This window comes from Cebus imitator, unplaced genomic scaffold, assembly GCF_001604975.1.
Source record: "Cebus imitator isolate Cc_AM_T3 unplaced genomic scaffold, Cebus_imitator-1.0 Scaffold295, whole genome shotgun sequence".
Lineage (NCBI taxonomy): Eukaryota > Metazoa > Chordata > Mammalia > Primates > Cebidae > Cebus > Cebus imitator.
Window position 1 is genome coordinate 2,271,937 of NW_016107610.1, and position 27,569 is coordinate 2,299,505.

General features: G+C 46.0%; 2 protein-coding genes across 13 annotated transcripts in view; both read left to right on the top strand.

Annotated features, from left to right (window-relative positions):
* CPEB1 (cytoplasmic polyadenylation element binding protein 1) overlaps positions 1-23,753 on the top strand; it is a 119,886-nt gene extending 96,133 nt beyond the window's left edge. For 5 of the 12 annotated variants that reach the window (XM_037729143.1, XM_037729139.1, XM_037729142.1 and 2 more), the window contains 9 exons: positions 9,179-9,402; positions 10,598-10,850; positions 13,651-13,764; positions 14,098-14,202; positions 15,029-15,165; positions 17,971-18,169; positions 19,742-19,836; positions 20,763-20,843; positions 22,285-23,509. In XM_037729143.1, the coding sequence (XP_037585071.1) occupies positions 9,179-9,402; positions 10,598-10,850; positions 13,651-13,764; positions 14,098-14,202; positions 15,029-15,165; positions 17,971-18,169; positions 19,742-19,836; positions 20,763-20,843; positions 22,285-22,395 (1,319 nt within the window). In that variant the 3' untranslated portion in view covers positions 22,396-23,509. Of the gene's footprint in view, positions 1-9,178; positions 9,403-10,597; positions 10,851-13,650; positions 13,765-14,097; positions 14,203-15,028; positions 15,166-17,970; positions 18,170-19,741; positions 19,837-20,762; positions 20,844-22,284 lie in introns of all 12 variants that reach the window. The other 7 variants (XM_037729141.1, XM_017502274.2, XM_017502275.2 and 4 more) reach the window with 3 other exon arrangements.
* A 2,282-nt stretch (positions 23,754-26,035) lies between these two features.
* RPS17 (ribosomal protein S17) overlaps positions 26,036-27,569 on the top strand; it is a 4,008-nt gene continuing 2,474 nt past the window's right edge. The window contains exons 1-2 of the mRNA XM_017502276.2: positions 26,036-26,155; positions 26,450-26,601. Of these exons, the coding sequence (XP_017357765.1) occupies positions 26,153-26,155; positions 26,450-26,601 (155 nt within the window). The 5' untranslated portion in view covers positions 26,036-26,152. The remainder of the gene's footprint in view (positions 26,156-26,449; positions 26,602-27,569) is intronic.

Here is a 27,569-nt window from a genome sequence, read left to right on the forward strand (position 1 = left end):
GGGTTCAGGCAATTCTCCTGCCTCAGCCTCCTGAGTAGCTGGGACTACAGGCACGCGCCACCATGCCCAGCTGATTTTTTGTATCTTTAGTAGAGACGGGGTTTCACAGTGTTGACCAGGATGGTCTCGATCTCTTGACCTCGTGATCCACCCGCCTCGGCCTCCCAAAGTGCTGGGATTACAGGCGTGAGCCACCGAGCCCGGCCTATCCTGGGTGTTTTTTAACTGCAGATTTCAGACAAGGTCTCTCCTATTCTTCTCCCTCCTGCTTGTGTTGATTTAGCTGGATGGACAGATTCTTCAAAGATGAGTATCTTGGGCCCTGTAGCTTCTAGGGCATGGCGATGTATTTATACAAAGTTTTCATCATACAGTGGAGCATGAGTTCTGTTGTGGAGTCAAGTAGTCTGTTTGGGAAAGCTTTTGGTGCAGAGAGGAGGGAGGACCTCTGAAGCAGTGTGGCCAGGGAGGCCTCCAATGTGAGAAAAGAGGTTGAGCAGGTTGTTCACCTGCTTTTTGCCAGGTGTTGAGCTAATTGCTATTAGAGTAGGGTGGTATATGGTGCGACAGGACTCTGCTGATGGAACAACAGAAGGATAGTATCCCTGTCAAGAATTTAAAAAATATCAAAACTCTTCAAATTGGTAATTGTATTATAAGAATCTCTCTGGCAAAAAGCAGGATGTGTGCTGACCTTACAAGGGACATGAATATGTCTTTTCTGCAGGTAATGGAACTTGCCTGGTGATCAGGACTGGGTGTTACACTGGGGAGAAGGTTTGTGTTTGTCACTAACTTGAACTTGTGGGATCCACAGTCAGCAGGGGGAGTCCACACTCTCATTACCACCACGGTTGAGATGTGGTGTAGAGTTGCAGATTTGGAGTCACAGGCGGAGTGGTCTGTTTTCATAGCTAGAATGAATGCTTCTCTCCCTGCTTCCTGTGCCTTCAGAGAGATCCTGAGCAAGCATCCTAGAATCAAGGATGGTGATAGGGAAGAAGAGTTTCAGGTATATGGCCTTATATCACAGGCTAGAAATAATGGCTCCTGGTCCAGATTTTCCCCATTAGACTATTCCCATTAAGTAACAAACATTTGACTATCACGTTTTGGTGCTAGTCTCTGCTTCGGCTAAGCTCAACCTCAGACGGTCTTATAATGCATACATACAGTGCCAAGCCCTTGTTACCATTGCAAATGCTGCCATCACACTCTAGGTGCCTTTGTACTCTTTGGGGAAGGCTTCCGAAAATTCGAACAGTGACTCAGCTGTAAAACCGACAGGAGCTGGCATAGAAGGGTGAAAGGAGAGAAAGTTAACAATCAGTCTAAAAATATTACTGCTGATTTGGTCTCTTATACTCTCTGAGGTAGCATTAATGAACTGGAACGCTCTGCCAGATCCTTTCCTCCCCGTGACTTCTCTGAGCAATATCTGTGGCTGATGCTGATTCCTGCCAGCATGTGAATGGGGATGGGTACTTCTGTTCTAGGAAGAGCACAATGTCTTACCCACTTCTAGAAGATGGAGATTTATTGGACACATGGACACCAGAGCTGGAGGTACTTGGTATACCTCAGACTTTCCATGATCCCTTGCATTCTAGAGGCCAGGAGAGAACAGAGCAAAGAGGTCAGGGCCTTGGCCATTATTGGGGGTTGACTCTAGGACTTCTCACCACGCCTCCCCTTCCTCTAATCCATCTAGGTTAATACTTGACATTTGGACTTATGAAGATGTGTGTCCCATGATGGAGAGTAGACTTTGAGATGAGACACTGACTTGCATTACAAGGGACCTGTCATTTCCACTGGATTTCAGTTTCTGTGGCTTAAAGAGAGTACCTTTCCAGTTAGGTATACTTGTGGCTTTGAATGTAAAAGGGAACAGTCCAACGCTAGCTGTTTTGTTCCTTTCCTCCTGATCCCCAGCTGGTGGAAATCAGTGCTGCTTACTCAGCAACCCTACATATGGCAAGTATGGTCTCATGAGCTGGGAGCAAGACAGGCTTCCTTTTTTGAAATGAACTCCCCCCACTCTCCTAGGAACCCAGTGTAATTGCTTCTTTCCTTCCTTTGATCTGCAGATACTCAGAAAACTGCCTGGCCAGGCCCTATGGAGGTACAGTTAGGTCACTCTAGGGCATCTTGACCATAGGTGGCAGTTTCGACAAAATTCACTTGGTCTGTGGGTTGAAGGAAATATCAAACCAGCTGGCAAGTTCTAGGCCTCTTGTCTTCTCAGTGTCTACTAGTCAAACTTAGAGTATATCCCTTCTGATTTAATATTTGCAGGTAACTGATACATGGAGATGCTGACATCCCACATGTGTTAATTCTGGGGCACCCTGATCCTATTCTCTAGGATGGCATTGCCCCCTTCCGAGCCATCAATCCGAGTCCTTTCCCTGTTTTTGTACGTGGTTGGTATATAATTCAGTGAGACACTCTTCCTTGCCCTTGTACTTAAATATAGGCGTGTATTTCAGTGGCCCTGAAGATCCCAGGAGAGTCTGGGGAGGAATGATCAGGACAGGGTAATTTCCACCCTGCTCCTGCTCAGGCAGAGCAGTTTTCTTCAGACTTTTTCTCTTTGAAGAAATTGAGACTCAGGGAAGAAGTACTGTCACAAATGTGATGTGGCGAGTTACTGTGGTTCTCTAAACCTCTGTTTTGGTGATGGGCTGGGTAGGGATGAGTTAAGGTTTAGTCCCCTAAATCTGTATTACACTCTTAAGTCAACATTGTGTCCTTAAATTGTATTCTTGATAGAAAAGGGTAGAGCCTCAGTGAGCATACTGGCTCTATGGAATATAGTACCCTCTATCTTTCAGTAGAATTCTGCAATCATTGTTCACCTGCTTTTTGCCAGGTGTTGAGCTAATTGCTGTTAGAGTAGGGTGGTAAAGCTGGTTCTTGATATGCTTGGTTGAAAAGGCATAACTTCTTATACATGTGGGCCTACAAATATCTATGTAAATTTTTTGAGACTTTAAAAAGCATATTCAAAAGCAGATTATTTCTTCTAATAGGCAGAGACTCCAAAAGTACTCAATTACTGCCTTACCTTCTGGTATCCTAGTTCCTATTACTTGTGCTTGATTTCCCTTTGCTGATTAGATAAGTTACCTTGAAAGGGGCAAAGAAAGCCAAATGGGAATTGACATGTTTACTTTCCTGTCATTTAAAAAAATGGAAATAATTTCAAATTTATAGAAGTTGTAAAAATAGGCTGGGCACAGTGGCTCACACCTGTGATCTGAGCACTTTGGGAGGCTGAGGCAGGAGGATTGCATGAGCCCAGGAGTTCAAGACCAGCCTGGGCAACATAGTGAAATCCCGTCTCTCCAAAAAAAGAAAAAAAATTAGCCAGACATGGTGGCATGTCCCTGGCTACTTGGGAGGCTGAGACTGCAGTGAGCTGTAATTGTTTACCTGCACTAGAGCCTGTGTTACAGAGGGAGACCCTTGCTCAAGAAAAAATGAATAGAAATGATCTTACATTCATACATAAGAAAACAGTTAACTTCAGTCAATTTAAAGTTGATATACTACTTTGGTTAAACTGTTCTTCCTATTCCAGTTTTGTCAGGTGACCCAGTTATGTCCTTAAATCCTTAATAACATTTTTCTCTTTCTGCTCTAAGTAACCCCTAGCCCCTTTGGGTGTTTTGCTCAGTATGAGCTTACAAAGTCCCTTGGTTGTATTGAATGTTTTTCACAATGATCAGCTTGTTGTGGCCATCACTTTTCCTGAAACTATGATAATCCTTACCACTCTTTTTTTATATTCTTATTTGTTGATGGTTACTATGCCTGTCTTGTCTCTCTGTGTGGTCCTCCACTCCCACCCAGTGTTTTCAGAGAGAAGGAACTGTTAAGTAAATGTTCTATATAGCCATGTTGATTTCTTTATCTGATACCTTTTTTTCTCTTAAATATTTACCATTTTAGTGTGAGAACTGTATTTTAATTATAAACTCCAGTCTTTTTTTTTTTTTTTCCCTTGAGACAGGATTTTTGTCCTGTTGCCCAGGCTGGAGTGCAGTGGCACAATCATGGCTCAGTGCAGCCTCAACCTCCTGGGCTCAAGTGGTGATCCTGCCTAAGCCTCTTGAGTAACTGGGACTATAGGTGCATGCCATAATGCCTGGCTGATTTTTTTTTTTTTTTTTTTTTTTAAGAGATAGGTCTGCCCAGGCTGGTCTTGAACTCCTGGCCTCAAGCAATCCTCCTGCTTCAGTCCCCCAAGTTGGTGGTATTACAGGTGTGAACCTCTGCACTAGGCCATAACCTCTAGTCTTTAAGTCAGAGGAAATAATTATATATGAAAGATGTTTGGGTGTGATAAGGCAATTGATGAGGAATTTGAAGTAGCAGGCCTCAGGTTTGCATGGATCAGTACTTCTCAAACTTAATGTGTACACAAATCTCCTGGGGATCTTTTTAAAATGGAGATTCTGAGTCAGGTCTCGAGGCGACCCAGAATGCATTTTTAATGAGTTCCTATGGTGTCGAGGCCCTAGATAAGATTTAAGACCTGAATATTCTAGGTCCTAAAGCAGGAACTTCTGGTAGGTGACATCACTAGTTTGTATTTATGATCTTAAAGGATTCAGACAAAGGAAAGGTGCCAGGAACGTGAAGACAAACAGATGTAAAGTCCTAAAGATTAAACAAAACAATACAAAACAAAAAATTAGCTAGTGAATGGTACTTGGAGTGGGAAAGAATCCAGTCTCACTGTCACTTATTAGCTGTTAACTTTTACAAACTTGACTGCCCCAAGTCTTGGTTTCCTTTTGTTAAGATGCAGTAATAATATCCACTTCTTAGGACTTGGTGAAGACTGTTTAGCTAAAATGCTTCTAACACAGTGGTTGGCGCATGCCAGAAGTTCACTAAGTTGGTAGTAGCTTAACTGAACCTGGTCCAGATTTGTAGAACAGATGAACCACCATGAACTGTGAGCACTTAAGGAAGTAGAGTTTGTTAGTGACTAGTGTGGGTTGTCACGCGTTTTCTGCTTAGGTAGGTTTATTGTCAGATTAAAGGATCACTACAGAGATAATTCTTAGCTTTGGTACAGGAATTTGACAAAGCCTCAAGATATCTTCTAGACACACTAGAGAATTTTCTTTTTTTCTTTTTTTTTTTTTTTGAGACAGAGTTTCGCTCGTTACCCAGGCTGGAGTGCAGTGGCGTGATCTCGGCTCACTGCAACCTCCACCTGCTGGGTTCAATGGGTTCAAGCAGTTCTCCTGCCTCAGCCTCCCGGGTAGCTGGGACTACAGGCATGTGCCACCATGCCCAGCTAATTTTTGTATTTTTAGTAGAGACGGGGTTTCACCATGTTGACCAGGATGGTCTCGATCTCTTGACCTCTCATGATCCACCCACCTCGGCCTCCCAAAGTGCTGGGATTATAGGTGTGAGCCACCGCGCCCGGCCTAGAGAATTTTCAAGTTAGTGGAGGTAGATGAGTTTGTGGCTGGTAAAACAGATGTACCAACACAATAGTCAATACAAGTTGATGTGAATGAGAAAAGGGGTCTGTAGTGCTTACCATGTTGCTTTTTTGATTCTATCCAACATATGTTTAAAAAAAAAACCTTGGGTGATGACAGTTACCAGGGCCCATACTTTGTCATCTTTGGTGTTTTCAGACACAAGCCTTTGGGGCAGCATCCCCTCTTGACTATTTTTTCTGGCAGACTGCTTTATGCTGTTTCTCCCTTAACTCTCAGAGCTCTCTGTTGGGCCACTTGAAACTTCTCTTTTCCAGGGTTAACAAACTGTCCTCCTCCTTGTCACTGGTGAATGCTCCCTCTGGCTTCTGCTTTAGCTGAAGACTTTTCCTTTAGGATGCTGCTATGCCAAGTAGAGCCTACTCATTATCCCAGGTCTCTGAAAATCTCTGTGTTTAACTCCAGGCCCATTAATCACCATAGGTCTCTTTAGTGTCGACATGAATGACTTAACTAATATTTCAAACTTAACACATTCTAAGTCAGCCACCTCTAGTTCCATACTCTGGACCTTGCCATCCTCAGGACTCTTAATCTTCACCGTCCCACCTCTTCTATTTATCTTGTGTGCCATCTTCGTTCTTCTTACAGCTATCAGCCTATTGAAATCTCTGGTTTTCCATTTATTTGTTCCCAATCTATTGAATTTGTTCTGCCTTTAGCCTATAATGCACAATCCATTCTTCATTTCCTTTGTTGCTGTTATCATCAACTCTGTTGTCCCATTTCTTCCTTCATACCCCCTTGAGGGAACAAAATCATAGCTCTGTATCGGTCCAGTGTCCATCCAGGTACCTTTAAGTCCAACTTAGTTTTCCTCTCTGCTGGGCACTGGTTCCTACTGGTACTCTTCCTTAGTTCCCTTGGTCAGCCTTCTTTGCTATCCCCACAATAGTTCTGCAGACCACCTTTTCTGTGTCTCTCAGTTGCCCTTAAGATAAAATCAACTGGGTGCAGTGGTTCACACTCGTAATCCCAGGACTTTGTGAGACCGATGCACAAGGATTGTTTGAGCTCAGGAGTTCAAGAACAGCCTGGGCAACATAGTGAGACCCTCTCTCTATGAAAAAAAATTTTTTTAATCAGCCGGATGTGGTAGGTACCACATGGCTGTAGTCCCAGCTATTCTGGAGGCGGAGGTAGGAAGACCACTTGAGCCCAGGAAGACTGAGGTTGAAGTGAGCCACTGCACTCCAGCCTGGGTGACAGAGCTACACCCTGTCTCAAAAAAACAAATGACAATAAGATAAAATAAAAACTCTTTAACCTGGTGTCAAGGTTCTTTGTGATTTGAATTGTTACCTCATTGTTCATCACCCTAACTTGTTTTTGTGAAATATGGAAAAGGATGAGGCCCTCCAGGTAATTGGTAACACTTTTAAGACCCATGCATATAATCTGTTGATTTTTCACAGTCCCTTTTTGCCAGGCTTTGCAGCATTAGGGAGAAACATTGAATAAAATCTTCATATATTCTGCCTTCTGAGGGCATGGACTCTACAGGCTTTGCTTTTGGATTTCTTTCAGGCAGGAGTTTGTCAATGTTTTTTTTTTTTTTTTTTTTTTTTTGAAAACAGTCTTGATCTGTCTCCCAGGCTGGAGTGCAGTGGTGCGATCTTGGCTCACTGCAATCTCTGCCTTCAGGGTTCAAGCAATTCTCGTGCCTCAGCTTCCTAAGTAGCTGGGATTATAGGTGTGTACCACCACGCCTGGCTAATTTTTGTATTTTTAGTAGAGACAGGGTTTCGCCATGTTAGCCAGGCTGGTTTCAAACTCCTGACCTCAGGTGATACACCGACCTCAGCCTCCCAAAGTGCTGGGATTACATGTGTGAGCCACCATGCCTGGCCCAATGATTATTTGAGAAGTTTGTCAAAGATTATTTCTAATGGTTATCAGAATCCAAGCATTTTGAGACACTTAGTTTCAGCATACAGTTAAATGCTAGAGCTTTGAAAACTGCTTCAAAAGGCAGTTTCAAAGTTAGGAATGTTTACTTGAAAACAGAATGCTAAACTAACTCCTTGCTGGATGTGGTGTGGCTCTACCCTACCTGCATCCCACAACATCCATATACGACTAGCTAGAAACAAAAAGACTGACCAAACCAGGTGGTGGCCCGGTTGTAGAGAGACTGAAACTTTCATTACTGCTGGTGGGAATGTAAAATGGTATAGTACATCTACTTTGGAAAACAGTATTATGACAGTCTCTTTAAAAATTAAAGATATTTTTACCACAATAAAATAATAACTAGATAAATGTATCTACCCTGCGTTAAATGTTAAGGATACGCTTACCATATCTTATCCAAAAGGGGAGGTCATATACTAAAGGAGAGTGGACTGCTCTGGTCCCATATTAACACACGTTTGGGATCTTGTGCATATGGTTCATCAATGGCATTTGTGTCTTGCACCCTGAAAGCATGCATTCACTTTGATTTCAGGCTTGAGAGATTTATTCCTGCTTCTTGGGACTCCATTTCCAGAGCATTCAGACTGACTTAGAGGCCTGGGAGAATACCAGCTCTGGGTGACCTGTTTAATTTCATTGCTAGTCAGGGCTGTAGTGGGACCAATCATAGGTAGTTACTGAGCATTTACACATATTATTTTGGTTTTACCTCAGCCATTTTGAGGTCTCATTTTTCAGATGGAAAAAAAAAAAAAACCATTAAATTAAGGCTTCTTCCCTAGATTTAGCACCATAGCTCCATGGCACAGCCCTCTTGTTCCTCATCCTCATGGATGGAGGATGTGCTTTGCCTTAGGTTCCCCAAGGCCAAGTGTGGAAAATGTTGCTGTTTTTTTATCTTTCATATTTAAATATTTATTGTGTGCTGGGTGCTACTCTGGTGAGCTCTTTCCATCTGCTGTCTAATTATCGAACTGTCCTAACAATGTTATGAAATAGTTGGTACTCCACCCTAGATGCCAGTGAGAAAATGGAGGATCAGGGAAGCTAAGTGAGCTTCCTGGAGCTCATAGCCATATACAAGTGGTGTCAGACACAGGATTTCATCCCAAGTTTGCCTTAACTCAAAGAATGGGCTTAACTACGTCATTCTGCTTCCATCCTAAACATTTCAAGTTCGAGGGTGCATAGAAGAGAATCTGCATATGCTAGAAGTTTCTATAAGTGAACCTCTCACATGAAGTGGTATGCTTATGCTATACCAGATTTTTGGGATGTGGCCTGAAATTCTATATTTTAGCTATATAGCATCAGAAAGGGGAATTCTTCTAATAAACAAATTGACAGGGAGTAAAGATGAAGTATGGTTTGGGATTTTTAACTGTGCTCTAGGTGTATTCAGGTATTAATAGCCGTGACCAGGGTTCCCAGTGACAGTTTCCCAAATGCTGGCATTGACCTTTAAGCCTGTGTAGCAGAACCCAGCAGTTTTGCTGCTACTGTAATAGCAGGAACTCCGGTCTTCAGTCAGCCTGTAACTTCCTCTAACAGTCCCTTGTGGCCACATCTCAGAGCCAGATACATATCTGTTCGTTATATTCTGTTTTGTTGGCATGCTTTTAATGGTCTTGCCTTTAGTGTCTCTTGTTGGGTGGCTGTGGGAAAAGAAAGAGGCTGTTGGCTGCAAAGAAAACTAAGAGGTCATGAGGTTTCCTTTTTTGTCCTCCTAGTACTGAGCATGCTGCATAACCCACTGGGAAATGTCCTAGGAAAACCCCCCTTGAGCTTCCTGCCTCTGGATCCCCTTGGGTCTGACTTGGACAAGTTTCCAGCACCCTCTGTCAGAGGATCACGCCTGGACACCCGGCCTATCCTGGACTCTCGATCTAGCAGTCCCTCTGACTCAGACACCAGTGGCTTCAGCTCTGGATCAGATCATCTCTCAGATTTGATTGTATGTAACTCATTTGGGAAAGGGGGGTTGTTGGTGGAGTTGCCTGTGTGTCTCCAAGGGGAAGAAGGGCACAATATCTGTGGGATGCCTGTCCCCTGGAATGTAGGCTGGGAGGTGGGATGAGGGGAGGAGAGGAGCCCATTGTGGGCATTTGTAGAGTTTCTCATCCTTAACAGGATAAAGAATGCTTTGAAAACCCATCGAGCAATACATTTTAGGACCTGAGCTCAGGACTTTGATTTTACTAGTTATTCCAAGAGTACTGAAAAACACTTAATTTTAAAAGTAAATTTGAGGGCCCTTGCAGTGTTCTGTTTCTTTACCTACATGAGGTACTTTCTTTAGCCTTCAACAATGTCATTTATGTACTTTGATGTATGATATCTCAAAATTAAGTAATAACTTAAAATTTTTTAAGTACTTAGCAGAGGTAGGATTTTAATTCAGATCTGACTGAGTGTAGCTTCTATGATATAACACAGAGCCCTCATAGATAGCACTTTTGGCATTTGACTTTCTAGAAATCTGACCAAAGAAAACACAAAATATTTTTTTCCCATTTATTTTATTGCATTTTAGGTTTTGGGGTACATGTGAAGAACATGCAAAATTGTTGCATAGGAACACACGTGGCAGTGTGATTTGCTGCCTTCCTCCCCATCACCTACATCTGGCATTTCTCCCCTTGCTATCTCTCCCCAGCTTCCCACCCCCCACCGTCCCTCCCCTATTTCCCCTCAACTGACCCCAGTGTGTAGTGCTCCCCTCCCTGTGTCCATGTGTTCTCATTGTTCAACACCCGCCTATGAGTGAGAACATGTGGAGAAAACACAAAATATTAAGAAGGTGCATCTTAATTTTTATTTATGGTTCTGAAAACTTGGAAAGTATATATGTAACAGGAGGAGTATGGGTCAGTGAGCTGTACCTTGTTCCCTAAATAGAATATGATAAATGCATTTTAAATGGTTGTAAAGACTGGAAATATGGAAAAAAAGGTTGAATGAGGAGAAAAGGAGAATTTGTTTAAATTATAGTATAACTACAACTAATCAAAATTGCTCAGGAAGAAAGTCTAAAAGAGTACATATCAAATGCTAAATGTCTTGGGTATTTTTAATAATTTCTATAATATGATTATTACTTTATAACGAAACTATCCTTTAAAACCCTATCTTCCTTTTTCCTCCCCTAGTCAAGCCTTCGCATTTCCCCACCTCTGCCCTTCCTGTCTCTGACAGGGGGTGGTCCCAGAGACCCTTTAAAGATGGGGGTAGGGTCTCGGATGGACCAAGAGCAAGCTGCTCTTGCTGCAGTCACTCCCTCCCCAACCAGTGCTTCAAAGCGATGGCCAGGAGCTTCTGTGTGGCCATCCTGGGACCTCCTTGAAGCTCCCAAAGACCCCTTCAGCATAGAGAGAGAGGCCAGGCTGCACCGACAAGCTGCAGGTGAGTGTGCCTTGAGCATGTGTGGGGCCTGAGGCCTCATTCTGGGAGCAGAGAGGAAGTGACCTTAGTTCACATGCGTGTGAACCTTCTAGAGGAGGCTTGGTTGCATGGTGAAGTCCCCAGATCTGCAAATAATTATATTTCTGTGGAGTAAGTACTGATGGGAACAAACTCAGGAATTTCTTGAGGCTGAGTGGAGAGGAAAGAAGCAGATAATCTGGCACACGCATGTGTCACAGCACAAGAGGCTGGCTCTGCCTCCCACTCGTGCCCTTCCATGGAGACTGGCTGTATGCTACCCTTGCTTTTACCTCTTCCACGGGTGGATGTCCTCAAGAGAAACTCTGGAAGGGATGTCCAGAATTTTGTCCACCCTCTCCCTGTTCTAATTCAAAGACAGTCAGACACAAGTCATGCTGGAGCTGTCTTCCTTGAGGCTTTCTGATTGGTACACTCAGGGATACACTGGGGAGGGAGGGGTCTATTTGTCAACCTCTAAGGTAAAGGATGTCACCAGATGTACTGGTCTCAGGAATCCTTAAGGTTCTGACATTTAAATTATCTTAGGCTGGCCTGGGTGGCTCAGCACTTAAGCAGAGGCAGCAGGATGGCTTGAGCCCAGGAGTTGCCCAGCCTGGGAAACATAGTGAGACCCATCTCCATATATTTAAAAAGGTTTAAAAAACAAATCATCTTAAATATGTATTAAATTTGTTTTTCATCTTTGTCTGCTAATGCTTCAGGGAGTTGTTCATTAACCACTGGCTCTTCTGAGGTCCTGAATTTGATGACTAAGTTAATGTTAGTTTCTCCATTCCATTTGTTTCCATAGGCTTCAGTGTCTCTGTCTGTCTGTTCAGAGTTGGGCTGGATCTCATTCTCCTCTGATAGTGCTACTGCCCTGTTCACCTAATGATTTTGGCAGCTGATCTTTGTGCTTTCTCTGGTACCATTGTTTTCTTATGAAATCACATTACCATGCTTTTGGAGGAGACCATTATATTTTGTTTTTGTCATGAAAGATTAGTGACATTGCCCAATTTCTTGCTGTGTAGCAACACACTGGGGCCTGTTTCTTTTAGGAAATATCCTTCCATATCTTTGTCCTGAATGAAAATGATAGTTCCTTCCATTGGTTGTCTGCCTCTTTGCTGAAAGAGGAGGGTAAAATAAATGGACAAGAACTAGCCAGTCCCCACTAAGGTCAGTTTCTGATTTGGAAAGGTACAGTGGGGACAGGATTGAAAACTGATAAAAAGCTAAACTGATAAAAACTTCTGGTCACCAAGAACCATCCTCTAGAAATAGGGGCAAACAGAAGATAGTTCCTAACCTATTCAGCAAGTAGGGGTTTTTGTTTGTTTTTAAGAGACAAGGTTGGCCGGGCGTAGTGGCTCACGCCTGTAATCCAAGCACTTTGGAGGCCAAGGCGGGCGGATCACCTGAGGTCGGGAGTTTAAGACCAGCCTGACCAACATGGTGAAACCCTGTCTTAAAAAAAAAAAAAAAAAGAGACAAGGTCTCTCTCTCACCCAGGCTAGAGTGCAGTGGTGAAATTATAGCTCACTGTAGCCTCAAATTGCTGGGCTCAAGGGATCTGCCTGGGTGTCTGGATCTACAGGTGCACACTCCTGTACCTGGCTAATTAAGAAATTTGTGTGTGGAGACAGGGTCTCAGTTTGTTGCCCAGGCTGCTCTTCCAGTTCCTGGATTTAAGTGATAATCCTGTCTTGGCCTCCCAAAGTGCTGGGATTATGGGTGTGAGCCACCACACCCAGCCAAGAAGGGTTTCTTAATGTGGCCTTTGAGTCAGAGAAACGTCACAATAGGTTTGGACAAACTTATGGTTGACATAAATAGAAAGCTTAGGGGTTCGGGGCTAATTCATTACCTTACCATGTTGGCATCAAGGAAGGCGCATTGTCTGTTTGGGTGCTATAAAGATGAGTCTGGCTTGGAACAGTTGTGATACTCTTGTCTTACTGGGTTGCTAATGCTGGTTTTTATTGGCAGTGTCCTAACTTCTGTAATTGAATTCACAGCCAAGACAGGAAAACAGAATAGAATGTTTATCATTTGAACACTGGGGAGAAGGCCCATTTGTACCAGTAAGCCTGTAGGATGTTGTATTGCTCTGTTTACTTTCAAGTGATTATGAATTAGTACTGTAAGCAGTAACAAGATAAAACTGCTTTGTGGTTAGCATATTAGTTGTATGTTTTAAAATAACATGGGGTATGAATTTTTACCCTAAACATCTGGTTTGGTATTCCTTTCAATTTTAGTGAGGACAGAATTAGCAAAATAGGATTATCATACTTGATTGAGTGGATTGGTGAGACATAGGTTTCTTGCTTTTCAGAATAATCATGGATATTCTCTCAGGCATCTGGGCAAGGACTGTAGCCAGTGAGTTTTTTGAGACAGAGTCTTGCTCTGTCACCCAGGCTGGAGTGAAGTGGCATGATCTCAGCTCACTACAACCTCCGCCTCCTGGGTTCAAGCAATTTTCCTGCCTCAGCCTCCCAAGTAGCTGGGACTACAGGCACGAGCCACCACGCCCAGCTAATTTTTTTGTACTTTTAGTAGAGATGGGGTTTCACCATATTGGCCAGGGTGGTCTCGAACTCCCGACCTCAAGTGATCCGCCCACCTTGGCCTCCCAAAGTGCTGGGATTACAGGCATGAGCCACTGCGCCCAGCCAACAGGTTCTTGCTGGACAAGTTCACCTTAGGGAAGGGTGGTGACTTTGTTGATTCTCTAACCCTTCCCTGTTTCCCTCTTTGGCTTCTACCAAAGCTGTGAATGAAGCCACCTGTACCTGGAGTGGCCAGCTTCCTCCCCGGAACTATAAGAACCCCATCTACTCTTGCAAGGTGTTTCTAGGAGGTGTTCCTTGGGATATTACAGAAGGTGAGCTGTCTTTAAGACTTTCTGCTTCAAGAGTTGAAGGGTGGGGCATGTCTTTCAGGAGCATGAAACTTGGAATGAGGCCAGGGGCTGAATCTCTGACTGAGAACTCAGAGTACACTATTACATGAGCGTCTGAGAGGAGAGGTGCATTTCATAGATCGCCATAGTGCTCCTCTCTGGAGCTTACACTTGTCACTGGAGATCAGCATTCATTCCTGAGTTGTTTGTCATGGGGGATGAGCCAGGAAGGAGAATGCTGGTGATTCTGTGTTTGGGTCTTTACTGAGGAGGATGGTTCCTCAGCTTCTGCCATTCTTTTCTGTCTCTTTGCAGCTGGATTAATTAACACCTTCCGTGTTTTTGGCTCTTTGAGTGTGGAGTGGCCTGGTAAGGATGGCAAGCACCCCCGGTGTCCTCCCAAAGGTAATATGCCTAAAGGTAATAAAGACATGGTAGGAGCTTTTTTTTCCCTTCCTTAGTACATAACTGCACCTAGGGGTGCTGGGATGTCACAGCTGCATGCTGGCAACATGGTGGGCACTCTAGGGCACAGACCTGTCAGCTGTCAGCTCTTTTCTTCAACCTAACAAGTCCCTCTGTTTCTTCTGAACTAATGTTCCGTCTGTCCAGACTTACACAGCAGTGGGAGCTGCATCTGAAACCCCTTCCTTGTACGCTTCTCTCTAAACCTGAACCCTAGGAGCACCTTTCCTCTCAAAATAAGGCGTTTGAAAAGCTTTCCCTTGCCTGCTTGTCCTGCCCAGTTACGTTGTTGCCTGACCTAATTCTGAAGTCCCTTTGGAGTTGGCAGGAATGAGGACCAAGCATCTGATTCCTCACTGGTCTGAAATGAGATCCCTTCCCTGTAGAAAGGAGCAGGTGCTATTTTCACCCTGCCCCATCTTCATTGAACTGAACCAATGGTTTAAGTAGGTGTTTAAAGCAATACCTGCCATCCTTCCTGCCCCAGGAAGGCTTGGCTCTGCTGACCTGAACATGCTGTGTATTCTGGGATAGAGAGCTTGGTAATGGTGGGATCCTCTGTCCCAGCTTGCCAATCCTTTCCTTTACCCAGGGTGGGAGGGATGCCCACAACCCTGGGCATCTGCACAGCAAATGCTTCGACTCAACAAGACTTTTCAGGAGTAAAACAAAAATGTATCTTATACACAAGGCCTTCTTTCTTGGAAGAAACTCCCTGCCACAAAGCCAAGGCTGAGGAGTGGGATAGTAATGTGATTTTTTTTCCTGTCATTGGGAATAGGGTATGTGTATCTGGTGTTCGAACTAGAGAAGTCTGTCCGAGCCTTGCTTCAGGCTTGCTCTCATGACCCGCTGAGCCCAGATGGTCTGAGTGAATATTATTTCAAGATGTCCAGCCGAAGGATGCGCTGCAAGGAGGTGAGTTAGCATGATGTCCTTTCTGAATCAAGGTTCTTGGCATATTGAGGCACTGGATTTTCTTGGGGTAGGTGGCTAGGCAGGCTGCAGACAAGTATTCCTGCTGAAGCGAGAAGGCTTCTTGTCTCACAATAAATACAGCAATATCCTCTCAATTACATAAAAAAAAAGAAGAAACCTTTGAGCCTTAATGGGTTGTGTGTGCATGCACACATGCGTGTGCCTGACCAAGGTGATCAAACTGTCTCCCAGCCTTTATTCTACTCTTCTTTCTTGTAGCCAACACTTTGGTTTTAAACCTTTTGTCTTAGAAATGAAATTGAGAATAGCAAACTTCTCTACTTGATTTAACTGATAAACCTACAGTTTATCAGTTCCCTGGTTCTGCCCTTTCTGTGCCTTCTGACTTCCTAGTCTGTGGGGATGAATTTCTCTTCAGCCCACACCCACCTGTGGGTCACTTCTTCATTCTCATTCAGGGCTTTAGTTTTGTGGTTATTCCCCATAAGATTTTCTCTTCCTGTGCCTTTTCTAATATCAGCCTTGTGTGTCGTTGGCATCATGGGTCTCTAACGTGGAGTTTATCTCACCTGGGGATCTCATTGCAGATTCTTGGGCCTTATTCCAGATTTACTGGATCATTCTGGGTGGAATTTAGGAATCTCCAACTGAGCAAAGATCCCCTAGTGGGTCTAGTGGATGGTGTTTGAAAACCACTTGTCAGAGCAAGTTTTGAGCTCAGGAATCAGTGTGGTGGTAAAATCTGATTTGCGAGTACACAGCTTTTGTGAGACTGAACTAGATATTTAATATCTCTAACACTTTGTTTCCTCTTCTATAAAATGGGAAACTAAAATGCCTATTTTTGTAAAAAGATCAGTAGTTGCCAGGGGTTTAGCAGGAAGGGATGAATGGGCATAGCATAGAGGATTTTTAGGGCAGTGAAACTATTCTGTATATGGTAGATACATGTCATTATACTTTGGTGCAAACCATAGAATGTAAAACAAACACCAAGAGTGAACCCTGATGTAAACCATGGTTTTGGGTGGTGGTGATGTATCAGTGTAGCTGCACCAGTGCTAACAAATGTTCCACTCTCATGCAGGATCCTGATAGTGGGGAAGTCACACACGTGTGGGAGCAGAGAGTATTTGGAAAATCCCTGTACTTTCTGCTCAGATTTACTGTGAACCTTAAAGTTTATCTAAAAAAATCTATAGGGTAAGATGGTAAATGCCTATTTTATTGGGATGATCACATTAGATTTAAAATAAATCCATGTAACAAAGCTGGCTCTTGTTCTGCTTGAGTGAGAGGGCAGGCTCATCTTCCAGTTTCCCACAATGACCCACAGCTTCCCTACCTTCTCTGCTTCCTTACTGTGTGGAGCTTGGGCAGTCATCCCACCTTAGTATGTTCTAGGACTTACTTAACATGCTCCTTCTTCCTCCCCTCCTGCTTTCACAACCAGAGATGGCCATATGCATATCACAGAGCCCCTCCCCTTCCTCAGTGCCCCTGTTGACACCATCCTGTCTCCCATTTCCTCCTCATCACCTTATAGGGATTTAATCGTGCTTTGATTCATTGGTTTAGGCTGATTCAGTTCTCTTTCCTCTCTTTTACTTTTCCTTTGTGTTCCCCTCCCTGCCAGCACCAATATAGTCAGTCTTTGACTCCCTCCTACCTTCTTTTCCACTTCAGTTAAATGACTCACTTTTGTGGCTCCTCTCAACTTTAGACCCAGATTTACCTTTCTAGCCTCATGTCCTACCTGAGCACCACCTTCCTGTGAGACTACCCTTTGGGATTTTCTGTAATCCCAAACTCTTTTGTGGACAAAATGGGCTTTTTCATCTTACAGTGAAATTGGCTTCCCTTGTAACTTCTACCAGGTCCTCTCATCCCAAGACGGTGTAGGCCCAACACCCACCAGGCCTGATTCTTCCTTGCTTGCCCATCCTGCTAATGCAGTCTGAGTTACTGCAGACTCTTCTCTTCAAGAATCTCCTTGATCTTGGCCTGTTCTCTGTTCATCGCCACCAGCCTTGTCTAGGTTTTAATCACCTGTCCTTAGAAACTACTGTTTTTCCTCCTTGCTGGTTTCTGCCTCAGATCTCCTCTTGCTTCAAGACATATTTTTAGATCTTTACTTCATTCTGGAGTCTTCTTCCTGCTCTACCAGGTTTTGTTCCACGTTCAGGAGATTCAGAGGCAAAGGACATGGTCAGCCCCAGCCCTCTAAGACTCCAGGGATCTTGTATGTGACTTTCTACCCGACCTGTCTCCAGTCATTTCCACTGCTCTGGGTACAAACCCTCTGAAGCCTAGGTTGGGGCTAGTAACCATCTCATACAAATATCATAAGCACTCTCACCCCTCTGTCCTTCAGGATCCTAGCCTTTAAATACTCTGAGTCCTTCCTTTCTTGAGGACTTCAGATTCTGCTCTTTTCATCAGTGTCCACAGCCCTTTGTTGGAATCACACAGTTGGAGGTTGAAATAGAATGCTGGGCTCTTTTGGTACATTTTTGCTTACTCTCCAGCATGAGTAAGTACTGTGTCCACTTCTACCATTCTGGACACACGGACTCAGTAAAATTCAACTCCAGTTGGGGTGGAGTAAGGGTGGTTTACTGGATTGGATGGCTGTGTGCCCGAGACTGGGCAACAACGCCTTTTCGCCCCTGAAAGGGCCTTAGCAGCCAGCTTCAGTATCTCCAGAGCATGCACTTTGCCATGCAAGCACCTCTCTATCTGTGGTTCTCTGCCAGGGCTGATACACCTTTGGGTGGTTTTCAGGTGCAGGTGATCCCCTGGGTATTAGCAGACAGTAACTTTGTCCGGAGCCCATCTCAGAGGCTTGACCCCAGCAGGACGGTGTTTGTTGGTGCTCTGCATGGGATGCTGAATGCCGAGGCCCTGGCAGCCATCTTGAACGACCTATTTGGTGGAGTGGTGTATGCCGGGATTGACACAGATAAGCACAAGTATCCCATTGGTAAGTGTCCCACTTCTGTGTGCGAAAGCTTGGTTGGCCCCTGGGAGTAGACCAGGATTGTTATAATTCCCCATGGGAGTGGGGAGAGAGGCCTGACCCGGCTCTGCAGATCAGCAAATACCAGCAGCAGCATCTTCTTCTAGTCAGGTCACGTGTACTGGCCCCTCTGCATCTAGCCCTCTACCCCCCATCTCCCATGCAGGGAGAGAAAAAGCGATTAGAGACTACAGGAGGTGATAAGAAGTAAGAGCCAGGTAGGAACTTTGTTGGAAACTCAGAGTTCATAGCCAAACCAGTTTGGAACAGACAACAGGTACTGTTTCATGAAAAGGCTGCAAGTCTCTGAACTTGCCTGGTTTCCTTTATTAAAAGTTCTTGAAAAGCTCTGGCATTATCTAAGGTCAGAGACCAGGTCAGGCTGGAGGAGGACTTTCTGAGTGAGTCGCGCTACAGAGTGTGGTCATAGCCTGTGCTTTCCTAACTCAGAAGTCTGTGGGCCTAACCACTCGGTTTTGATCAGCTCCTCTGAGACAGGAGGTCAGTTTACCTGGCAAAATAATGTCCTGGCAAAATAATGTCAATGATAGGGTATGGAAGTGGAGCAGAGCCTGAACTCTGTGATTAAGATGTGGCTAACCCACTTCCCCAAATGCTTAGTCTTCACACCCACACTGAATCTGGTCAGGAAGGAGCATCGTGTACTCACCAATGCTGTGCAGCAGATTAAGAACAGCGACTTCAGAAGCTGCAGGGGCAGAGGCGGCACTTGGCAGGATGGGGCTTCTTCCAGCTCCCCTAATAGGTCTCCAGAGTGCCTCCAGGCTAGGAGAGGTTCAGTTCAACTGCTGAGCTTACCCTTCAGAGAAGTGTTCTGTCTGCTCTTGGCTTCCACTTTGAGCCCTTCAACCTTACCTATGCTTCTGCCTGCACTGAAGGAGTGCCTTCCCTTCCCCACCTTGATCTGCAGATTCTTCCCCTATTCCTGCGTGGTTCCTGCCAACATGATCTCGAATATGGTAGCCACCAGCTAAATGTGGCTACTGAGTTCTGAAAACATGGCTAGTGTCATATTTGGAAATAATATTTTTAACATATAGGGTCAAATATTAATGTCACTACTGTTTAAAATTTCAATGTGGCTACTAGAAAATTTAAAATGACATAAGGGCCGACCGTGATGGCTCATGTCTATAATCCAAGCACTTTGGGAGGCTGAGGTGGGCAGATCACTTGAGTGCAGGAGTTCGAGACCAGCCTGGGCAATATGGTGAAACTCTGTCTCTACAAAAAATACAAAAATTAGCCAGGCATGGTGGCTTATGCCTGTAGTCCCAGTTACTTGGGAAGCTGAGGCAGGAGAATTGTTTGAGCCCGGGATGCAGAGGTTGCAGTGAGCTCACGCCATTATACTCCAGCCTGGGTGAGAGAGGGAGACTCTAAAGTTACATAGTAGCTCACATTATATTTCTGTTGGACAGCACTTGTATGCATAGTAAAGGGTTTCCTGCATCTTAAAAGAGTAGCCATTTGGCAGAATTTGGTTAGAAGGGAAGCTTGTGTCTCTTGTCCTAGGATCTGGTCGTGTGACTTTCAATAACCAACGGAGTTACCTGAAAGCAGTCAGTGCTGCTTTTGTTGAGATCAAAACCACCAAGTTCACAAAGAAGGTCAGTTGGCTGGTTTATGCTCTTACTCTGGGATATATAAGAGGGGTTTGGGCGATTACCACCCAGGGCAGGCCCTGAGACCTGAAGCTGTGTTTATGCTGGGTGTGTTCAGGGAAGTGAGCCAAACTCCTGAGAATTAACACTGAGGTTAGGGTTTGGGAGTGGGCTTGGTCTTTGTAGGCTCAGGAGGAAGGGAACTGGGACTGTTGAGCTGCTTCAGTGTGTAGGGTGCCTCCCTCACTGTGGTGTTTCTCTGACATTGCCAAGTAGCCTGACTTCCCATTATCCAACCTTTCGGGAATCCTCTCAACACTTGCCTATATTGCTAATTGATAGAGGGCTAAGGTACAGTTTGCTGAGAAGACCAGGCATTAAGATGTGTGATTGCCTGAATCCTGGAGGCATCCAGCCTGGCTCTGCGTGGTGTATGAGTCTGTCCTCTAGAATCCCTTTCTGCACTTCTGGCCCATAATTCTCTCCAAGCCTCCTTTAAAACAGGTAGATATCAGGCCAGGCGTGGTGGCTCACTCCTGTAATCCCAACACTTTGGGAGGCCAAGGCAGGCGGATCACGAGGTCAAGAGATTGAAACCATCTTGGCCAACATGGTGAAACCCCCTCTTTACTAAAAAATACAAAAATTAGCTGGGCGTGGTGGTGTGTGCCTGTAGTCCCAGCTACTCGGGAGGCTGAGGCAGGAGAATTGCTTGAACCTGGGAGGCAGAGGTTGCAGTGAGCTGAGATTGTGCCACTGTACCCTAGCCTGGCACCTAGTGACAGAGAAAGACTGTCTCAAAAAAAAAAAAAAGGAGATATCCTGTATTCAGATATCCCACATTCCTGTGTATTGCCCAGTAATGTGCCCTTCTATACCTATCAATCCTCCTGGTAAGAGACACTTCATCATCTTCTTTTGCTTTTGTGCAGGTTCAGATTGACCCTTACTTGGAAGATTCTCTGTGTCATATCTGCAGTTCTCAGCCTGGTCCTTTCTTCTGTCGAGATCAGGTGGGTCCGACGTCTATGATGTCCCTGCCCTCAATTAAAAATTGTTATGCCAAGATCATGACATGGTATGTTGGAGTTCTGAGGTACCTTGTGGTATCTGAAAGCATAGAGGAGGAGCAGTAAGGTTTGCTGAGGGTCAGACCAGTGACACACTTTGGATAGCTTGACCCAGAACTTTTGGGAAAACATGTTGAATTGAGTCTTTATACTTTGGCCTTTTTCTGCCTGGGATGTTGCTATGCAGTATGCCACTATTTGTAGATGATAGAAGCCTGCCTGGGTGTGTTCAGCAGTACCTAGGAGCCAGGCTCAGCTGCTCTAACCCTGAGGCCTTCTAAGCTTATTTTTTTCTACTCAAGGGCCTCCTCCTTTACATCTGAACTACTAGACTACTTTGATATTTGCACCTGGGCTGTTCCCACAGGTGTCAGCAACAGGCAGAAAGCAGCGAGCCTGCTTTCTGTTGACTGTTTCTGAATGGTGGAGCATGGATCTGGATGTGTTTCGCAGTGCTTCTCAAACCTTAATTTCAGATACATCACCTGAGGATCTTGTTTAAATGCAGATTCTGATTTGGTGGGTTTCCACTGATCCTGAGATTCTATGTTTCCAACAAGTATCCAAGCGGTGTTAGTGCTGCTAGTCAGCAGCATCCTTTGTCACGTGTTAGGGGAAGTTTGTATTAGGGTAGGGGCATCTTAGGATACCACCTAGTCCCATCCATGCTTAGTGGGGTGCTTTTTTAATTTTATTTTTAGAATTTTTGCAGTGATGCCATTGTTCAGATGTGGAGTCTCTGTACATGGTTAAACTGAGGCTCTCAAGTGACCGTTTGAAATTAAGTTTGGATTGTTAGGTAAAGCCTGAGAACAAGTATCTCTCTGATGCCTCTTCTAGCAGGCTTTTATGGATCTGGATCTTTCATAGATAATCTTCATAGTCAGATAATTGCTCAGAGATTAGTGGCTTGCCTGAGGTTACACAACAAGCAAGAGATGGGACTAGACTGAGAAACCCAGTCACCTCTCCTCACTTAGTGGGAAGAAGGCAGCATGTTGCGTAGCATTAGAATTTGTAGTCAGTGTCTTTATACATTCTCCATGTTAGCGCCATGTGATACAACTACTCTGTAGGAGGTGAGAAGGGCAGGGGAATAGGAGAGCAGCTGTCATGGTTAGAAGGGATAAGAGAAACTAGCATGGGCTCTGTACATACTAGGAGCTCAACATGTTTAAGGGGACTTGTAAGCAGGATGGTGGGTTTGCCATAGTTAATCAGGCTTTTGTGTTGGGGTGAGAGTGCTCCTAGGAACCATCTCTTCTAACCCACAGAGGCCATCAGGAGTTTCCCACCCCTTCTCCAAACAGAGCAAGCAGCTCACAGCTCCGGTGTCCGGTGCTGACACAGGCATGGCATCCTTTGTTTTGTTCTCCCAACCCAGGTCTGCTTCAAGTACTTCTGCCGGAGCTGCTGGCACTGGCGGCACAGCATGGAGGGCCTGCGCCATCACAGCCCCCTGATGCGGAACCAGAAGAACAGAGATTCCAGCTAGAGGAGCTGGCCTTGCCCAGTGGCCTGTGGCGCCCAAAGCTGGCAGGTCAGGCAAGCAGCCTGCACCACCTGCCACTGGCGACCAGGGAGCTGGCTTCCCGAGGACAAGGGAAAATTGTAGTCACCTTTGCACTTGCTGAATCTGTCTTTGTTTCTGCACTAATTAATGCACAATGAGTTTTGTCGGGTTTTGTTTTCTGGGGGTGTGCCAAGGGCAAGGACTCTCTGGCTTACCCTTCAAGCGACTCTGTAGTTTTCCCAGATTTTAGTTCCTCATTTTGCCGATGAAAAGCAAACAAAAAAGAAAAAAAACAAAAACTACGTGTCCAGAAAGTATTGACACGGATGCCTACACCTAGGTTTATTTATTAAAAGCGCTTTTTTACATTCCTTGCAATACTGATGGTGATGATGCGCAGGTCTCATTGGTTTCATTCTTGCAGTTGCCATACAGTGCCTTTCCATTTATTTAACCCCCACCTGAACGGCATAAACTGAGTGTTCAGCTGGTGTTTTTTACTGTAAACAACAAGGAGACTTTGCTCTTCATTTAAACCAAAATCATATTTCATATTTTACGCTCGAGGGTTTTTACCGGTTCCTTTTTACACTCCTTAAAACAGTTTTTAAGTCGTTTGGAACAAGAGATTTTTTCTTTCCTGGCAGCTTTTAACATTATAGCAAATTTGTGTCTGGGGGACTGCTGGTCACTGTTTCTCACAGTTGCAAATCAAGGCATTTGCAACCAAGAAAAAAATTTTTTGTTTTATTTGAAACTGGACCGGATAAACGGTGTTTGAGCGGCTGTTGTATATAGTTTTAAATGGTTTATTGCACCTCCTTAAGTTGCACTTATGTGGGGGGGGGGTTGATAGAAGTTTTTAATCACAAAGTCACAGGACTTTTTTCTTTTGTAACTGAGCTAAAAAGGGCTGCTTTTTGGTGAGGGCAGATGAAGGCTCACAGGAGCCCTTTCTCTTAGGGGGGCAAGTACCCTTCCTTTATATCTTTAATTTGAGGAACCTATGAGATAACAGTTGCAGTTGACTGAAATGCTACTGGAATTTGAAAACTTGACTTTTTTCTTTCTTTCCTTTTTTTTTTTTAAATAGAAAAAACAAAAACTACTTGCCCCTCCTAGGGAAGCTGTGTGCCAAAGAACCAGTGTCATAACCCCTCCTTCCTGCTGAGCTGATGTTGCATTGTTGCATATCCCAGCTACTCTGTGGGTTTTGTGAAGCTGTGTGTGAAGTCTCTACCTCATTGTAGTATATGCAGGCAAGACTGCACTCTCCTACAGATGTGTGGAGTAAGCTGTGGTGTAGTTTTTTTGGCACATAATAAACACGTTGCAGCAGAGTTCTGGTTTTGTCTCTGTTTGAGGTCTGGAAGCAAGGGGCTGACAGGGGAATAAGAGGGTAATGGCGCAGCCGCAGCTTGTTTCCTTGGATTTTCTGTCATGGGATCCTGGAACAGGATAATGGTGTGACCATGTGGGAGACCTGGCTTGTGAGTACTTCTTGGTCCCTTCCATGGTCAGCTATACTTTGGAGATGCCTCTCCAGTGGGTGGGTGCTTCTAGCCCAAATACAAAAAGTCCTCACATCTTAGCTTCTCAGGGGTCCTCGCAGCCTCCAGACCCAGCTTGGAGAATGCTGGAGGGGCAGCTGCTCACGTGCCAGTAGAAGCCACTTGTTCACAGGTTCTCCTGCAAGCCTTGGCCTATTACTTCTTGGGAGGCCGCACATCCTCTTCTGCCCACCTATGATCACCCAGTTCCTTTCTGAGAGGAAGTGATTGGGATTTTGCAGTTCAGAGAACCCTATCAACTGAACTTTCTTAGAGCTCCTAGGATTTGTGACAGAGTGTACTACTGATTGTTTTTCAGTCAAGTTGGCCTAGGCCCAGCTGTTGGACTGATTCTTTGGAAAACTCCAATTTAGGTTGAGGTAGAGGGAACCCTGCATACTGAAGCTGTCTCTTCTGAAAGAGGTGCAAGAACTTTTGGGAAGGGTGGGGGAGTCTCCTCACTAAAGGAGAGGCTAGACTGGGCACAGTGGCTCACGCTTATAATCTCAGCACTGTGGGAAGCTGCAGCAGGGACAATCACTTGAGCCCTAGGGGTTTGAGACCAGCCTGGGCAACATAAGAAGCCTGGGCAACAAAAAAAGCTGGACATCGTGGTATGTGCCTGTAGTTCCAGCTACTGGGGAGACTGAGGCAGGAGGATCATGTGAGAACAGGAAATTGAGGCAGCAGTGAACTATTAGCATATCACTTCACTAAATCTTAGGCAACTGAGCAAGACCGTGTCTCAAAAAGGCTGGCCATTTAGGCGGGCAGATCACCTGAGGGTCAGGAGTTGGAGACCAGCCTGGCCAACGTGGCGAAACCCTGTCTCTGCTAAAAAAAAAAAAAAAAAAAAGTAGCCAGGCGTGGTAGGCGTGATGGTACTCACCTGTAATCCCAGCTACTCGGGAGGCTGAGGCAGGACAATCACTTGAACTTGGGAGGCCGAGGTTGCAGTGAGCTCAGACGGCACCATTGCACTCCAGCCTGGGCAACAGAGCAAGACCCCATCTCGCCAGAAAAAGCCTGATCTTTCACTTCGGGCCTGACAGCAGCTTGACTGGAAGTTTGCTCCTGCAATTCTGAGATTCTGGCCTTTTCTTTTGCCCCAGTGCTACCTTTGGGGTGAGGGCTTCCTGTTCTTCAGGTTCCATCCTCAATCAGTTGAGAGTCTGACTGAGTACCCAAGGTGCGTTGCGGAATGAGGCACAGCCCTGGGCGGCTTAACTCATCCAGCCTGGCCAGCAGCCTTCCCCTGTCAGGTGTGGGGCCTAGGTCAGCCCAGGGAGCAGAGCTGGAAGAAGGGGGCAGGGCCCTACCTAGGCTGCGATTCATCAGGGCAGCTTGCGCTGGCGGCTTCCGAAGGCCCTGGTTTGGGGATGGGTATGGCAGGAACAGCCTGAAGACGGTGGGTGGAGAAGGTGCCTGAAGTGTTGAGAGCTCTGCAGGTGACTTGGGCCCTTCATTTCAATATTGGAGAGATTGCTACGTGCTAGGCGCTATTCAAGCACTGGGAATTGGCTAAACAAAAAGACCCTTACTGTCATGGAGATACCCCTAGATGAGAAAACTAAGCCGAGTCACGTGCCAAGTGCTAGGAAATACAAGAGCAGGAATAGTGAGGGAGTTGTTATACCTAAGTTTGAAGGGAAAGTCCTCTGATAAGGCGACATTTGAGCAAAGACCCGGAAATGAGATATGCCTCCCCCGGGCGCACCCTATATCCTGGTGAGGGCTTACAAGTCTTTGGCCCGCGGACTGGCTGGGGGTCTGGGTGGCCGCCATCCCTGACTTCCTCATTGTTCCACGACCCTGGATCGCCTTCCTTTCTCGATCCTCCCGAGGACCGGATGCCTCTCCTCTCCCTGGCATGTGTGGAAGAAATGGACCGCTCCTCGGATAGAGCACATCACACGGGCGGTCCGATTAGAAATCAGGGGAGAGAAGCGAACAGGTCAACCAAGCGGGGGCGGGAAGCGGAAAGGGAGGAGCCGTCGGGGGCGGGACAGATAACCCGCCCTCCGGAGGGGCGCGCCGCCGCCGCTCCCGGCCCGCTCCGCCAGGGGCCGCTGTGTGGCTCCCAAGTAGGTTCAGCTCGCCCGGGGCCGGGCGGAAGCGGCTCTCTGGCCTAAGCTTTAATAGGCCTCGCTTGTGCTTCCGGTTTCCTCTTTCGCTAAGGACCCGCCAACATGGTAGGTATTTTGGCCCGAGGCCGCCATCCTCTTCAATCGTCCTCCATCTGGAGTTTCCCGTGGACTCCAGCCCACAAAGAGAGGCCCTGGACCGGGCGGGCGCGGGGCCCTGTCAGGCTGGAGCGCAGCGGGCCAGCGGCTTCCGCATTGAGCCCGGCGCCCGCACTGCCCAACCGGGCCCTCTCCGACTCAGCGCAGCCGGCAGCCTCCAACCACTCCCGCTGGGGCTCGGCGTCGCACTCTTCCCAGAAGGTTGCGTTGGCTCGTGAGTGAGCCTGTCCTCTCCACCCGCAGGGCCGCGTTCGCACCAAAACCGTGAAGAAGGCGGCCCGGGTCATCATAGAAAAGTACTACACGCGCCTGGGCAACGACTTCCACACGAACAAGCGCGTGTGCGAGGAGATCGCCATTATCCCTAGCAAGAAGCTCCGCAACAAGATAGCAGGGTGAGTTGGGGCTCCCGCGCCTGTTAGTGTGTTCTGCCGCCCTCCGACTCGGGAAGAGATGGTGCCGTGGTGGTTTCATTAGCCTGAGCCTCCCTAGTGCCCCGGAGAAGGGCTAGAACTTTGCGTGCGCAGGATTTCTGTTGTGAACTTGGGCTTGTGTCATGACTGGTCGCGGTGACACTGGGTCGAAGGTAGCCATCGTCAGACCTCTTGCCTTGAAGCTACGTTGCTTTTAGGTGTCAACTTTTTTTGAGACAGAGTCTTGCTGTGTCCTCCAGGCCGGAGTGCAGTGGCGCGATCTGGGCGCACTGCAACCTCCACCTCCCGGGTTCAGGTGATTCTCCTACCTCATCCTCCCGAGTAGCTGGGATTACAGGCGCGCGCCACCACCCTTTGCTAATTTTGGTACTTTTAGTAGAGATGCGATTAAACCGTGTTGGCCAGGCTGATCTGGAACTACTGACTTCAGGCGTGAGCCACCGCGCCCGGCTGGGTGTCAACTTTTAATGCGTTCTTAACAGTTGCAGTTACTGTTCCAGAGATTTATAGGAAGATGGCTCCGAGGAATAGTGCCAAAGTCAATGTAATAATTGCTTAGTTATGTGAATTTGAAAGTGTAAGAAAAAAAATGAAGGCGTGAAGGGTAGTGAAACTATGGCGGAGGGCGGTCTTGATCACGATGAAGGAGAGTTTGAATAGAATGAGAAACCAAAGGGAAGGAATGCTCAGGCCATTGGGGGTTCTGTGTTTAGGAGGTCCCAGGATAGTGAGTCCTCTCCCTTCTCACTGGAAAAGAATTAAAGTGGGTACTGAGGCCGGGCGCGGTGGCTCAAGCCTGTAATCCCAGCACTTTGGGAGGCCGAGGCGGGTGGATCACGAGGTCAAGAGATCGAGACCATCCTGGTCAACATGGTGAAACCCCGTCTCTACTAAAAATACAAAAAATTAGCTGGGCATGGTGGCGCGTG